The 16315-nt window shown below is 39.2% G+C and overlaps 1 protein-coding gene across 2 annotated transcripts in view; it reads left to right on the top strand.

The window, feature by feature from the left end:
- The first annotated feature begins 251 nt into the window (after positions 1-251).
- Positions 252-16315, top strand: part of LOC132626737 (flowering time control protein FCA) — a 28473-nt gene continuing 12409 nt past the window's right edge. For both annotated transcript variants that reach the window (XM_060341712.1, XM_060341711.1), the window contains exons 1-11: positions 252-861; positions 5763-5833; positions 6462-6540; positions 10924-11006; positions 11084-11135; positions 11265-11332; positions 11878-11944; positions 12497-12576; positions 12665-12732; positions 12872-12934; positions 13013-13175. In XM_060341712.1, the coding sequence (XP_060197695.1) occupies positions 558-861; positions 5763-5833; positions 6462-6540; positions 10924-11006; positions 11084-11135; positions 11265-11332; positions 11878-11944; positions 12497-12576; positions 12665-12732; positions 12872-12934; positions 13013-13175 (1098 nt within the window). In that variant the 5' untranslated portion in view covers positions 252-557. The remainder of the gene's footprint in view (positions 862-5762; positions 5834-6461; positions 6541-10923; positions 11007-11083; positions 11136-11264; positions 11333-11877; positions 11945-12496; positions 12577-12664; positions 12733-12871; positions 12935-13012; positions 13176-16315) is intronic.

Here is a 16315-nt window from a genome sequence, read left to right as displayed (position 1 = left end):
AAGTCAATTTGATTAAATTGTGAAGTTAAATTAAATTAGATTAACTCAATATTTTAAAAAAATTTATTTTAAAATTAAAATATATATATTTAAAACTACATGAAAATTATTATAAGTCACAACGTTTCGTATGTCAATTTGGTAAAAAATACAATTTAAAATGTGAATCAATATTATACTTTTATCTCGGGAAACGAAAAATAACAGGAGTGAGTAGTGGTAATAAAAGTATGCAAGGGAGAACACACTAGACGTCAGAGACTCACAGGTGAACAAGTAATAGCATATTCTCTCGCCCAAACGGAACGACGTCACTCTGCCATAATCGATCACACATTTATCAGTTCCGTCATCCACTACGCACACACACACACACCCTTTAATAGCCATTTCCATTAATAACTAGAGCAAGCATAGCTTGTTCTTTAAGTTAAGCACAAAGAACTCTAGGGTTTATGAGACCCCAATAGTCGAACCCCATTTTTCTTCAATCCTAAAAAATTCTAGGGTTTAAGAATAGATAGCTGTATTCGTGAACCCAATTTCAATAAATCTTCATGGATAGACAACATAGAGGAGAGAGATATGGAAATAACAACAACAACACAGAGCCACCATTTCATTACAACAAGAAGCATTCAAGGGGTGGTCCGCCATCTCCTCAACAACATCAACATCGTCGAAATAGCCCTGATGCATACCGTGGACCCCGCCACCACCGGGCTTTCGATAGCCCTCCTCCTCGGTACCCTAATCCTACTGATACTGGTGGAGCCCACGGCCAGATACTGCCTCCGCAACGTCCTCTTTCGGGCCAAAAACGGGGTTACCCCTTTTCTGATAGAAGTGGCTCTTCTCCAGGTATACCTCTAACTTTTCATATTTGCTTTCCTTCTTTGTTACAGTAATTTGAACGTGAGTTATTTACAATTGGAACAAATTGACTTGAGTGGAGCAGAATGGATATTAGTTAGTTAGCAGAAATTGCCAATTTCTTTACGACCAACAGCAACAACATACCCAGTGTAGTCTCACAAGTGGGGTCCTCCGTGGGGTCCGGGGAGGGTAGGATGTACGCAGACTTTACCCCTACCTTTGTGTGGTAGAGAGGTTGTTTCCAATTGACCCTCGGCTTAAAATTAAAAAAAAAAACCCTACAGTAGCTAAGCAGACCTTCCTAAATGAACGTGGATCTCAGTAGCTTTGTTGGTTGGCTACTTGAACTTTCATCTTGTTGCTGAGGGTTCGATTCCCCACCTAGTAAGCCCCTCCCCTATTTCCCCTTCCCCAACCCTCTTATGTAATAAATCTTTTATAGAAAAACAAGCAGTTCCTAAATGAAAGCACCAAATACTAACATTCCACCTTTTATCTTCATAAAAAATACAACCCGATTTTGTTTGCATGATACTTAAGCCAAACAAGATAGTATCTACAATTCACGCTCTACCAACTCATTTATGATTGATGGAAGTGGATTCTCCAAATTCTTTTAATGAAGCAGCACACCAATCGTACAACATAACCATTCCTGATATTATAAAAACAAAATTTAGTTTGTGAAATTTTCTCAAGGAAGAATGAATTATAGTGGAGACCTTGTCGAATCAACCTTGGAGTCTCTGCCTGCTCTTCAATTGTTTTCAATGCATTTGGATTGATTTTTTTTCAAGATGGTTGTGTTTTTGGGTTTTTATTTTTTTCGTTCCGCGTTTTGCGATAATGATTGAGGAAAGGGAGACGGAAAAGTGAAAGAAAGGAAAAGTTAGCATTGAGGATCAAAAAAGAAGAAAGTCCAGTAAAAATGAAAAAAAGGAGATTTTTTCGTTATAGAACACAAAATTCAATGGAAGCAATGATAAATAAATACAAATAGAAAATGAAAGGGAGGATATAACCCTGTATGACTTTTCTCTTCTATCTTTTTTGAAATTTGAAATACAAAAAATAGAAGAGAAAAGTCATACAACATGGAGTCTAGCAATGTAGTTTGACTCTCATGTTGATCTGAATGTATTACGTAGAAAATATTGCTTGATAATCAGGTTTGATCTTGTTGTCCAAGTAATCCCGTACCATGATGTATTTGAAATAGTAGTAATTAGTGAAATAAAAAGAAAGGGGAAATTCTTTTATGGTAATTTTTTTGGCCGTTTTAGTTATTTCTCAAGAAGAAAAGAGAGGATTTGTTGAATGAAAGTACTCAACATTACTAAATCTTATTAAAAATGGGAGCGTATGGATTAATTCGGATCAATATGGAATTATTACTCTCAGGTTATTGTTCCAATAGATAACTCTTCGATAGAGTTCATTATATCTGAGCGCATGAGTTTACCCCCATCTATCGGAATGATTGGTCCCAATTCAGGAGGAAGAACTGGTAATAGTATCATAAGGGATTTGCCTTTTTTTTATTAATTCCTGTAGATTGGATCAAAAACAACTCTTGAATGAGGCCAGGGATGAATCGAAAAAGAACTCCTAGTTACTCTTCGGTAGGGGGGGGCATGGTACGGTATATACCGAATACCATACCAAAACCGAAATTTTAAATACCGCAGTTTCGATATTACGGTATTTGGTATGCATTTTAATATTGTTTGGTATTCGGTGCGGTATTCGGTATTTATAAAAAGAATACGGAGATACCGTATACCATACCGAAGTTTATACTACATATACAATCCATATATATTATATTTAATACTATTAAATATATAGACTAGTTTTTGTACAAAAAAATACATCTCATTCAAGTTAGATTTTGGATGTCACTAAATGGAATTTTTGGTGTAAAATTGTACAGGACTAAGGATTATGCTTAATTTTGGTTAATGTTGTTTAGACATTGTAACTTCGACTACTCTATCGTGATTCAAATGTCATTTTTGTGTAATTGAATAACGAAAAAAATTGTTTGTACTTTCATTTGAATATGTCTACATGTGTAAGGTGTTAGTTTAATATAATTGAGACGTTCCTTGAAAAGTCGAAGTCATAGTCCTTTATTATATGAGTATATATGTAAGTTGATGTCAAACAAACTATGGTTACCGAATTACCGTACCGAAAAATACCGAAATCGAACTTTGAAATACCGAACCATACCGAATTATTTTGGTATGGTAATGATATAGTATTTTTAGAAACCGAAAATCGAAATCCGAAGTTACCGAACCGAAGTTTCAAATACCGTACCATACTATACCATGCCCACCCCTACTCTTCGGGGTGGAGTGGAAGAAGGGGGATTCTTGACCTCGGAAAAGGATGCAATGAATTTGTACTCGGTTATAAAACTATGCTGTAAAGGAGATGAAATCGCTGTTCTTTCACTTCCCGTTACTATTTTCAATGTCCAACCTAATTGGTGCACCCATCCATCCACACGAATTCTGGGTGCTCACTAGAACTTTATGTGAACTACATTAAGTTCCTATATAAATATATATATATTTTTTGAAATGGTAAAAGTAAGTTCCTATATAAATATTTGTGAAAGGAATAAAGATCTACACATGGTGCGCATTAACCTAGAGACAATATGTGATAAGAGTACCACGAAAGGTCCTTTGGAGGGTGATGGAGAATAAAAAAATTTATGATTAACTATGTAAATGCCATAAATGATATGTATGATGGAGCCCTGATTAGCGTTAGAACATTAGCAGGAGATACAAGGAGTTTCCCATAATAATGGGTCTAAATCAGGGATTGGTATTGAGACCTTACTTGTTCACCCTAGCTTTGGATGAGCTAACCAACAAAATACAAGATGAGGTCCTATGGTTATGCTATCTGCTGCCGACATTGTGCTAATTAGTGAAATCGGCGAGGCTGACAACCTAAAACTTGAATAAGGAAAAGCACTTTCGACAACTTCACTCTTCTCGTGCTGGCTAAATTTTATAGAGTAAGCTATTGGGATAAGTAAGATCGAACACATGCAATACAATGCAAACAATGTAGTTATCTAGGCTCGTTTTAAGAGAATGGGTGACAAATGAAAATGTCACTTATAGAATTAAATCTGGATGGTTCTTCTAAAAATGAATTATAACCGAATGTTTGAAACAGAGAAGTGCATCGGGTTGTTATGTGATAGAATGATGCTTACCAAGTTGAGAGGTAAGTTCTATAGAACAAGTTTAATATTAACACTGTAATATAGTAGTGAACGTTGGCCGCTAAAGTCTAACATGTTCACAACTGAGTGTTGCGGAGATGCGGATGTTAAGATGAATCCGCAGTCATTCAAGATTTGATAAAATTAAAATGACCACATTTATTAGAAGTTGCAAGTAGCACACATTAAGGATAAAGTGAGAAATAGTCGCTTGAGATGGTTACAAATGTCCTGCATCAACGTATAGACCTATACATGTGAAACTATGGTATGTGAAGGTGTTAAAAGAGGTTGAGGTAGACCAAAAATAACAGAGAAGGGAATTGTCTTGAAAGACCTAAATAACCTGAGTTGTGTTATATGGAGATACATATTCAATAAGGGTTCATATAGTCAACCCCAACTTGTTTGGAAGTTAATTTTCTCGGAAGACCTAAGTCACATGAGTTGAGTTATATGAAGAAACATTGTCAGTGATGGTTATAGTTGAACCCAACTGGTTTGGGACTGAGGCGAAGTTGGCTCATATAAATATACATAATGTTGAGTCAGAGTTAATGGGTGCTTGAGCACTCTCTTCACTCAATGTGGGCCCGCCCCTACTTCTTACAGGCCCTCTGCCAGTGCGAGATAGCATTGATTTGCGGTATTACAACTCTTTAAAGCAGTAAATGTGTTGTTTCTCTGAGTTAAAGTCAAATTAGATCCCCCAGGGCCTTGGTGCAGTGGTAAGAGCATATCATGTGATGTGCGGGTTTGGGACACGTCACGGTTCGAATCACGTCGCAGATAAACATATGGTATTAAGTGGAGAAGGGTAGAGGGGTTAGCGCATCATCTACCGAGTTTTGAACCGTGTGCCCACTGATTCCGGTGATTTCTCTGACCAAATTAGAAGGACGAATTACCCTGGAGTTTGCAACGGCACTACGCTAGATGTGGCTTGTGATCTTGTGTGGGCTTTAAAATGGTCATCTAGCCCAAGGATGATTGTATGGTGAGCCAGCATTATTCAATGGGCCCTAACACCTCGAGCTTGAAGAGTATTCTAATTTATTTAAACTTAGTTCTCAAACCGTTATTCTATTTCAGATGTCTCTTATGTACTTTCTAGATCAGAATGTCAGGCCTCATGATTCTTTAGCTGGAAATCCTGTGTAGATAATATACTTAGTAGTTACATGTAGACATACTTTATCAAGAAGTTGCATGTAAGCATATTGTTGGTCAACTCTCTGTGTGTGCGTAAATATATATAAGAATGCTCGTTTTCTTTGCATACAGGCTAGATGAAACGAAACTAAAAGCCCTATAGTTTGCTTGAACAAAAAGCTAAGTTATTGTTTATATATATAGAGAGAAATAGAGAGAGAGAGAGGAGGGGGGGGGGGGGGGGGGGGCATTACTTGGTGTTTATTAATGAAATTTGTTGACTAAAAAGCAATGGCGTTTTGCTTGGTCAGTGAAATATAGATTCTGTGTTCTGTTAAGGGAGTTCCTTGGCGCTCACTGTTGTCTTAGTGTATAATTAATACCTGATAGGTCCTTTATTCTCCTCTGTTTTTTTTTTTGCTTTGTTTTAAGGGTTTGATTATACTTTTTAGTGTATTCATTGTTATCCATATTCATTCAGAACAAGTTGATGGAGGTGGTTTTGCCAAACTTTTTGTTGGATCTGTCCCAAGAACAGCAACGGAAGAAGATGTAAGTCCTTGTTAATGTTTATATTTGTATTTTTTGTTTTTTTTGTTTTCTCTTGTTGTTGTTAATACTCATAATAGGCGACACTAGTATTTGGTTCCTGCTCTATATGCTTCCTTGTTTTCCTACTCTATATGCGTCCTTGTTTTCCAGACGGCGCACCTCCCTTTTTTTACCATATTTCTTTATTCTTGCCTTTTATATCTAAAATTGGAATGGACTTAGTTCGTCGTGTTAGCAAACTGTTGACCTTGATATCGTGTTAAAGAGGGAAGAATAAACTAACGTTGCGAAGGGACACATAATATGTTGGTATTTGGACTGACTGGTGACTTGCAGTTGATGTCGGTTTCTCTTAACAGAAAGTAGTTGAGCCGAGCATTTTCTGAGCACTGGTCCCGCCTGTGACAAGGCAGTCACTATGACTTGGCTTGCCATGACCTGTGTGCTCTAGGAAGTTCATTTCACTGGATATTCTTCCCTTTAACTTCTAGACATCAATGCATATTATTTGCCAAGATTGCTGCAATCCCATCATTTCCTTTTATTCAACCTGTATCATTTGAGAGTGTGCTTGTTATTCTTCCTCAACGCTCAGTCCATTTAGTTGCTCATTCTTGTTTGATGTCAGATCCGACCTTTGTTTGAGGAACAAGGACGAGTACTCGAGGTTGCTTTCATCAAAGATAAGAGAACTGGGCAACAACAAGGTATGTATTGCTAGTTTTTTCTTTTGCAAATTTGCTTTGGATCTACATGTCTCTTTTCAGGACCTTTGAGGGCTGAAGGAGCAGTATAAGATCTTGTTTGATGTCAATTATTTTTCCACAATTGTCTGGATGCCTGGTATTGATTGCAACTGTCTTTTGCATTCATGCTGTCAACCAAGGAGAAGACAAGAATAAAACTTATGAATCAACCTTTCTGTGGCAGTTGACAATAGTGAAGAGGGGTTCTTGTTATGTAGAACAGGCGTTAGTTGGAGAAACTAGAGTGTGGGATTGTTGTATTAGGTTATGTGAGCGTAAGTGTTTTCTGTGTTTACTTTGTGGAATCTCTGGATGTACAGCACTTGAGATAACTGACATTTGGATTATTACCTAGTGCTATGACCAACTTCTATTGCATTGGAGTAGTTGTATGATTTCTTCAGTTGTTGTAGACATGGAAATTGGTCGTGTTGATGCATGCTTCTCTCTATAGTATCCAATTTTGGAATGTTTTATGGATGTGAATCTGTGCCATCAAATAGAGATGGTGTGTCCAACTGGATGTTTAGCAAATCTCCTTTAGAAGTTAGTGATGAATTGCAAAGTATTTCTTGGTAAATTATCGTGTTAATTAGCAGTCCAATATTATCTACTTTTCACTTCTGGGGAATGATTGACTTATTGAAGCTTGCCCAGATTTCATCTGAAGCTTATCTTTCATAGTGGTTGATGTATGACAACAAACAACAGAGCAAATGAATAGATTCTCTCTTTCATCAGAGTATCGTGGCTGACATGGCTGCTAGATGCTGATTTGAGATACTAGTGAAATTATTCTACAGTGCTATGTGTATTTAGACATTTATTCTTCTCCGTTAATATCCTGGTCAGATGAATGCATATGGTTGATTTTGAAGCCACACCCTGCTTTAGTTAACAGCTCCTCAATATGTTGTATGCTTATCATTTGCAACATGCGGTGTGTGATTAATGAGTGTGTCTGGTGGGTAGATGCGTGGATGGCTTTTCATTGCCATTTTCTATTTGTCTGGTGCGGTATCGCGTATTTGAATGCATCCCCGGGATCTTTTAAATATTTAACAGGATGAATGTGATGTCTAGGATACTAATATTCCATCTTCAATTCATTGGTTGTGCTAATTGGGGCCTTGTGGATATCTGCATTATTTACCCCAATGCGAGTGAACTCTTCAGTGAATGCTTCCTAATGTTTGTTTGATGATGTTCACGGGTGAATGAGGTTCTTATGATTGATTTGAGATACTAGTGAAAATTATTCTACAGTGCTGTGTATTTAGACATTTATTCTTCTCCATTCATATCCTGGTCAGATGAATGCATATGGTTGATTTTGAAGCCACACCCTGCTTTAGTTAACAGCTCTTCGATATGTTGTATGCTTATCATTTGCAACATGCGGCGTGTGGTTTATGTGTGTGTCTGGTGGGTAGATGCGTGGATGGCATGTCATTACCATTTTCTATTTTTCTGGTGCAATATCGCGTATTTGTATCCCCAGGATCTTTTAATATTTACCAGGCTGAATGTGATGTCTAGGATATTAATATTCCATCTTCAGTTCATTGGTTGCACTAATTGGGGCCTTGTGGATATCTGCATGCGAGTGAACTCTTCAGTGAATGCTTCTTAATGTTTGTTTGATGATGTTCACGGGTGAATGAGGTTCATATGATAATGGTTTGAGATAATAGTGAAATTGTTCTACAGTGCCTTATTTTGACATTTATTCTTCTCCATTCATATCCTGGTCAGATGAATGCATATGGTTGATTATGAAGCCACAGCCTGCTTTAGTTAACAGCTCCTTGATATCTTGTACGCTTATCATTTGCAACATGCAGTGCATGGTTAATGAGTGTGTCTGGTGGTAGATGCGTGGATGGCATGTCATTGCCATTTTCTATTTTGCTGGTGCAATATCGCGTATTTGAATGTATCCCCAGGGTTTTTTTAAATATTTACCCGGATGAATGTGATGTCTAGGATGTTAATATTCCATCTTCAGCTCATTGGTTGTGCTAATTGGGGCCTTGTGGATATCTGGATTATTTACCTCAATGCAAGTGAACTCCTCAGTGAATGCTTCTTAATGTTTGTTTGATGATGTTCACGGGTGAATGAGGTTCTTATGATAATCTAGGCGTTTTAATTTATCTGGATGTAATATTAAGTACTGTAATGCTCTTGGTGCGGTTGGTTTTTGAGATTTGGCCTCAGGGTCAACAACAATTGTCAGATGTAATGGTAGTTGCTCATTAATAAAATGCATGTTCATCGTATGCCGCATTGTGTATATTCTAGATTTGCTCCATTACAGGGTTGTAACATCCTTATAGAACAAAGAGGGTTATGCACACTGCTTTTTGCCGTGTGGTGGCATGGTTGATATATGATTTGAGTACTTTAATGGATAGTATGTGTAATTTTCTTGATGAAGTTCATCATCAAATGCAGGCTGCTTTAGCAATTTCCTTGTAAGATGTATTATTTTATCTGTGGTTGGCTTCATTCTACTAGTGTGGTTGATTGTGTATTATTGATTGCGATCTCTGGGGAAAAGGTCCCTCTGATGCTTTTCCATTAACAAAACCCATGAGTTGCATAGCATGTGTGTTCATTAAGCTCCATCAAACAGCATATTATTTTCTCATGACTTTGTTGAGCTAACAACAGATTATTTTGTCTGCATGGGACCCTCATATTATTGTCCTGCTTTATAAACATTGGTAGTGAGTGTATGGTTTGTACCCTGAGTGTTGCTACTTTTCAATTTTGCCATATATCATCATTATGCCATAAAAGGTGGATAGTGTTGGTGATTTGACAGAGCAGTTGCATGAATGACACGGTTGGTCAACACTGCATGCATGAGAACACTTTCACCACTAAAGTCTCTAGGGAACTGTAGAAAATATATCAGGAAAAAAGTAATAGTGGTATGATAGATGTTTGATGTCTGTCACCATCAACAAAATTCAGGGGAGTACGGGTTTTTATTTTGAGATATATTACAGTTAAAGTGGTTTAATGTGCTATCCGCTTTGCGTACTGTTGTCAGTTGCTTCACATGGGAGTCAGGTTACTGATACTGATTTTCAGTGATGGGGTTCTCTCTTTCGTTTCTCTTTGTGCTTTGTATCTTTAAGCTATTTCCATTGTCTGCTTCTTGGTCTTTGATGCAGTTCCCATGTCTGTCCTTCATTCACTTCTTTATAAGTGTTTGTTAATCGATCTGCATCAGGCTATGAATATTTTGTGATTGAATGTTTTTGGTGATAAGTTGCATACCTTGTCCTGATTTATGCAATATTTGATTGTACTACATACTTGACAAGTGATGTATGGTTAGCCTCATTCGTGTTGTCTGATTAAGTGGAAGAATCCCCACTTGGAGTATTTTGATTTGTATTAATTCTGTGCTATGTAAACTTTTAATTTTCAAATGATTTCTCAGTTACAAGATTTCCTCTGTTTCTCCACCTTAGTTATTAATTTTGTAGTTCTGAGATGGCACTTGTTCTTTTTGTTGCAACTTTAAGCACCCTTATTTACTCCGATTTTTATGATTTTATGAAGTGCATGTTCCGAGATACAAAGAAAATTACAAGCTTCCACGCTGTGGTCAATCAATAGCGCTATCTACCTACAAAATGTATTTGGTTATTTTAACTTCTCGAATTTTTGGGAGAACAGGGCGTTCCTGCTTCTCCTCTTCTACTATTTAGTCTTTGTGTGATTAACTGAATGAAAAAGAAAAATGTTACAATTGCAGAATATATTATTCCCTCAATTCTTTGATTTATTTTCATTTTCCTTCAACCTGACTTTCTGAAATAGCATTCTGAGAAGGCTGAGTTCAGTAACTCAGTTCAGTCATCAGTGACCGAGGAGAGATTGAGAGGAAGAGGCTTGGAACTATCATAATTTTGTCTTTGGAATAGTCAAACATTGTAAAGCCATTGGGGCTTCAAATGGTCTTATATGGGGTTAAGGAAGTACATGACTTTGATTGGATCTCATATCTACGTTAGAGATACCTACCCGTTTGGGTGGTGTATTTGGCTGACTTAAACAAGCAGCGTGTATGCCTCACTGTTGATGGGATGAATGAATATCATATATGCGTGTTCAAGCCCGAAGCCTTGTGGGCTTATAACTGAACTATTGATTTTGCACATCAGCAAAAAAAAGATGATTTGTTGTCGCGAACTTCTCATTGTTATATTAGTGATTTATTACCCTTTTGCTATCCCTTAAGTCCATTCTATGTATTTGCTAATGTATCATGCTGGAGAAGTTTGTGGAATCTGATAACATCTGGATATAACTCGACTTCTGCAGGATGTTGTTTTATTAAGTATGCTACTTCAGCTGAAGCTGACAGAGCTATAAGAGCATTGCACAATCAATATACTTTGCCTGGGGTAAATTCTACTGCTGAGATACTGGAAGATTTTTTTGGCTCATTTTTCAATTCTTAATTCATCTGTGTATTTACCAGGGAATTGGTCCTATTCAAGTCAGATATGCAGATGGTGAACGTGAACGCCTTGGTAATTTCTACTCTCTTTTTACTGAGTTACCTCAGCAGTTTAGTTCAGATAGTATTTCGTTTGAGTTGGTTGAAAGGGACTTTATGCTTGTTAGTTTGTTACTCATTTTTTGTTCTTCTCTTTTGATAGGTGCAGTCGAGTACAAGTTATTTGTTGGGTCACTGAACAAACAAGCTACAGAGAAGGAAGTTGAAGAAGTACGTACATGCCAAGATATTCTTTCTTTTCCCATGTTTTTTTTTTTCCGATTGGAATTTCATCTTTTGCATAGATAGCTTTCTATTAATGCGCGTAGCATGTGACGAATCCACAACTTTGCATTCTTGCATAGCTGCTGCTCAAAGAGCCTGGTTCTTTGAGTGCATAGGTCGTAGCCAAACCATGCAACTCCTTTCTTGATCCACAAAAAGAAAGTTTGTTCCTTGTATCTTCAAAGCCCCATCTAATTTTCATAACATACATACATTTACACACGTCTTCGTGGATTAATTATAGTAGTCGCCCACCAGTGAGGTATTGAAAAACTTTCCAATTTGGTGATGCACATATTACTCCATCATGTCATGTGAATGTGACACGACACAGTACATAGCTTTTCTTGTCAACAGATTTGGCTTGGAATATGAAATGCTGTTGATTTTCTGAATGATTTGCTTTTTTGTGTGCTTTTCATCTGTTGTGTAGTGTATTTATTTATTGAGAAGTAACTATAACTAAATATGTTTTTTTCGATCCTTTTCAGATATTTTCACCATATGGTCGTGTTGAAGATGTCTATCTCATGCGTGATGATACGAAGCAGAGTCGTGGTTTGTGTTATTGAGTCTTTTTAATTCTGTATGAATGCGCGCCTTGTCTGTGCTTGCTATGCACGATGAGACCCAGTTTCTTTTCCATGATAGTGCCTAAAGGCTCTGAACTCCATATTTCAGGTTGAAGCAAACTTATGGCTAACTATTGTTGAGCATTCCTTTGGTGCTTTGCAGCTATAAGTATTTACCTATAGGCTCATCCTTTCTTAGATGTCCACTATTTTGTTTACCTTGACCAATAGATTAAATGGTCTCTGGAGCCATATTGTCATGTTAACCTGTCTTGACACTAGTAAGTGCACGGTCCTTTTGTTTTCACTAATTTAATTGTGTAAAAAGAAAAATTAGATGTCGCTTTTCTGAGGGAAAAATATAATCTTAGCTTTCCCATAGTCCTTGTTTGTTCTCTTACTGAGTTCTAACTACTGCCTGGATTACTTGCACTGGGGGATGCTGAACATTTGAAACAATAATTCAAGCATGAAGTGTTGGGGTGTATTGTTGGTAGTTTATTTCACCCTCACTAATTTAACTTTAACTACTTTGAAGGTTGTGGATTCGTCAAATATTCTAATAGAGATATGGCAATGGCAGCTATAAACTCTCTGAGTGGAAAGTATACAATGAGGGTAAGGTTATGATCTTAATAGTTGTGTTCCTGGTTTGATACCATTATTAAATCCTTTTATCAATTTGTAATTGCCTTTACAATTCCAGGGGTGCGATCAACCTTTAACTGTTCGGTTTGCTGAACCTAAGAGACCTAAACCTGGAGAACAACCTAGGTATTTCATGAGATACCAATGTGCTTTATTTTATGAAAAGAAAAGATGTTCCAGAGTGGGCTTCGCTTGAACCAGTGCATTTGTTGTTTTCTGCTAGTTAGTGATAATTTGCTTTATCACTCTTTTTCACTCCTTTCAGAGGTGGTGGACCAGCTTTTGGTGGACCTGGTGTTGGACCTCGCTTCCCAACACCTGGGATTAGGTATTAATTAAGTTTTTGCATATGCAACTGAGGTTTTCCCCAATATAGAACTGACTCTTCGTTTCCTCTGGTATGTAGACCGCCGCCTAATATTGGCGAGCCTTTGCAAGACCAAGTTGGCCCTAATGCCTGGCGTCCTATGAGTCCACAAATTCTCAGGCCAATTTCCAACCAAGGGATGCATGGGTTTGGAAATCAATTTCCTCCTAGATCCGCTGATACAACAACGCCTTCTGCTTTGGTAAGGAAAACAGTGTTGAATCCTCTGTTGCTGTCGGATAAACTGTTTATGAGGGGAAAGCTGCAACTGTGTTGCTGTAATTATTTGTTTGTCCTTTTTGAGCACAAGCATTCATATGTACTCAATCCTAAACCTGTATAATAAATAGACTGGGGGGTGACACGGTAAATGTACATCTTCTGTGTATGTTGGTGGTCAATAGTTGCAGGGGGAAGCAAGCCAGTTCTGGTAAATATATTTTTACCTCAAAAATATGTCTAGCTAGGTAGGAATTAGAGAGATACATCAGGTATGGACTACTGCAAATGACACCATCTGTTACCTACCCTTTCCTGGGAAACTAGAATTAATCATCCTTATTACCAATACATGCCATGGTCATTTTTTTTTTGACATTGGTGTCCCGGCGGCCAGCTTGCGCTCACTTCAACTATTCTACCAGGTATCTGCTACATCCCAGCAATACAGGTGGGAAGAAATCACCTAGTGTGTTTTTTGCCTTCGCTGAGATTTGAATCTGAGACCTCATGATTCTGCTCCCACTTCATTGACCACTAGGCCACATCCTTGGGTGCTACATGCTATACATGCTATAGTCATAACTAGAACCAATTCTTAGACCTGTAATACATCCTGGATTTATCTGCAGATGCAGGTTTTCTTATTGCATACAACAACAACATACCCAGTTAATCCCACAACGTGGGGTCTGGGGAGGGTAGAGTGTACGCAGACCTTACCCCCACCTTAGGTAGGGAGGCTGTTTCCGGAAGACCCTCGGCTCAAGAGAAAGCATAAGAAAGGTCAAATACGGGCAAATACATCAAAGCAGTTATGAAGATGAAAACAGTGAAAGTAAATAAGCCATTATAAACCATTATAAACCAACAGATACTCGCAGAAATCAAGAGACAAGAAACTATAGAGCAACATAGCTACTCGTAAGAAAGGATAAACGCAATTACTTACTAGCCTTCTACCCTAATATGAGTCCTCCATACCCTCCTATCTAAGGTCATGTCCTCGGTAAGCAGGAAATGCGCCATGTCTTGTCTAATCACTTCCCCCCAATACTTCTTCGGCCTACCTCTACCTCTTCTGAAACCGTCACTGGCTAACCTCTCGCACCTCCGCACTGGGGCATTTGCATCTCTCCGCATCACGTGCTCAAACCATCTCAGCCTCGCTTCTCGCATCTTGTCTTTCACTGAGGCTACCCCAACCTTGTCTCGGATGACTTCATTCCTAATCCTATCGCTCCTAGTGTGCCCACACATCCATCGCAGCATTCTCATTTCCGCCACTTTCATCTTCTGAACATGAGATTTCTTGACTGGCCAACACTCCGCCCCATACAACATAGTCGGTCTAACCACCACTTTGTAGAACTTGCCTTTAAGTTTCGGTGGCACCTTCTTGTCACACAACACTCCAGAGGCAAGCCTCCATTTCATCCATCCTGCACCAATACGGTGTGTGATGTCATCATCAATCTCCCCATTTCCTTGTATAATAGACCCAAGATACTTGAAACTATCTTTCTTCTGTATGACCTGGGTGCCAAGCTTCACTTCCACATCAGCCTCATGCACTATCTCACTGAACTTGCACTCCAAGTACTCTGTCTTGGTCCTACTCAACTTGAACCCTTTAGACTCCAGAGTTTGTCTCCAAACCTCCAGCTTAGCGTTAACCCCGCTGCGAGACTCGTCAATCAGGACTATGTCATCCGCAAATAACATACACCATGGCACCTCACCTTGAATTTGCCGCGTCAACCCATCCATCACCAAGGAGAATAAAAATGGGCTAAGAGCTGATCCCTGGTGTAACCCCATCATCACTGGGAAGTGCTCTGAGTCTCCTCCCATAGTCCTTACCCTGGTCTTGGCCCCATCATACATGTCCTTGATCGCCCTAATGTACGCCACAGGTACACCTCTAGCCTCCAAGCATCTCCATAGAACCTCTCTCGGCACTTTGTCGTATGCATTTTCTAGGTCGATGAATACCATGTGTAGGTCCCTCTTCCTCTCCCTATACTGCTCCACCAGTCTCCGTACAAGATGAATAGCTTCTGTAGTTGAGCGCCCCGGCATGAATCCGAACTGGTTCTCTGAGATAGACACGCCTCTCCTCACCCTCATCTCCACCACCCTTTCCCACACTTTCATAGTGTGGCTTAGCAGCTTGATCCCTCTGTAGTTGTTGCAACTTTGAATGTCGCCCTTGTTCTTGTACAATGGAATCATTGTACTGCATCGCCATTCTTCGGGCATCTTAGTCGTCTTAAAGATGACATTAAAGAGTCGGGTCAACCACTCTAAACCTGCCCTGCCTGCAGTCTTCCAAAATTCCCCAGGAATCTCATCGGGCCCGGTCGCTCGACCCCTACTCATCCTACGGACAACACCCTTAACTTCCTCAATCTTTATACTCTTACAATATCCAAAATCACGACACCTCTCAGAGTACTCCAAATCTCCCAACACAATATCTCTGTCCCCACCATCGTTCAAGAGTTTGTGGAAGTATGACTGTCATCTCCGTCTAATGAGAGCGTCCTCCACTAGTACCCTGCCATCCTCGTCCTTGATGCACTTCACCTGATCCAAGTCACGCGCCCTCCTCTCCCTCGCCTTGGCTAGTCTGTACAACTTCTTATCCCCGCCTTTGTCCTCTAGTTCTGCATACAGGCGTTCAAAAGCTGCTGTCTTTGCCGCCGTAACTGCTAACTTTGCCTCCTTCCTCGCCCTCTTGTACAATTCCCTATTCGTTCGCCTCTTCTCATCATCCTTGCTGTCTACCAACTTCGTATACGCCACCTTTTTTGCTTCCACCTTCTCTTGAACTCCTCCATTCCACCACCAGTCCCCTCGGTGCCGACCACGACTACCCTTCGAGACCCCCAGCACCTCTCTAGCTGTTTCCCTAATGCAACTGGCCGTCCTATCCCACATGTCGGTCGCTTCCCCACTACTCTCCCAGGCTCCCATAGCCCTCAACTTCTCCCCGATCTCCAGGGCACCCTTCATGGTCAAACTCCCCCATTTGATCCTGGGCCTGTCATCCACGACCCTCTTTCTCTTCCTCATCTTGATTTCCAAATCCATCACCAAGAGCTTATGCTGGGTCGTTAG

Source organism: Lycium barbarum, chromosome 2 (assembly GCF_019175385.1).
Source record: "Lycium barbarum isolate Lr01 chromosome 2, ASM1917538v2, whole genome shotgun sequence".
NCBI classification, from domain to species: Eukaryota; Viridiplantae; Streptophyta; class Magnoliopsida; order Solanales; family Solanaceae; genus Lycium; species Lycium barbarum.
This window is presented reverse-complemented; position numbering and strand designations above follow the sequence as displayed.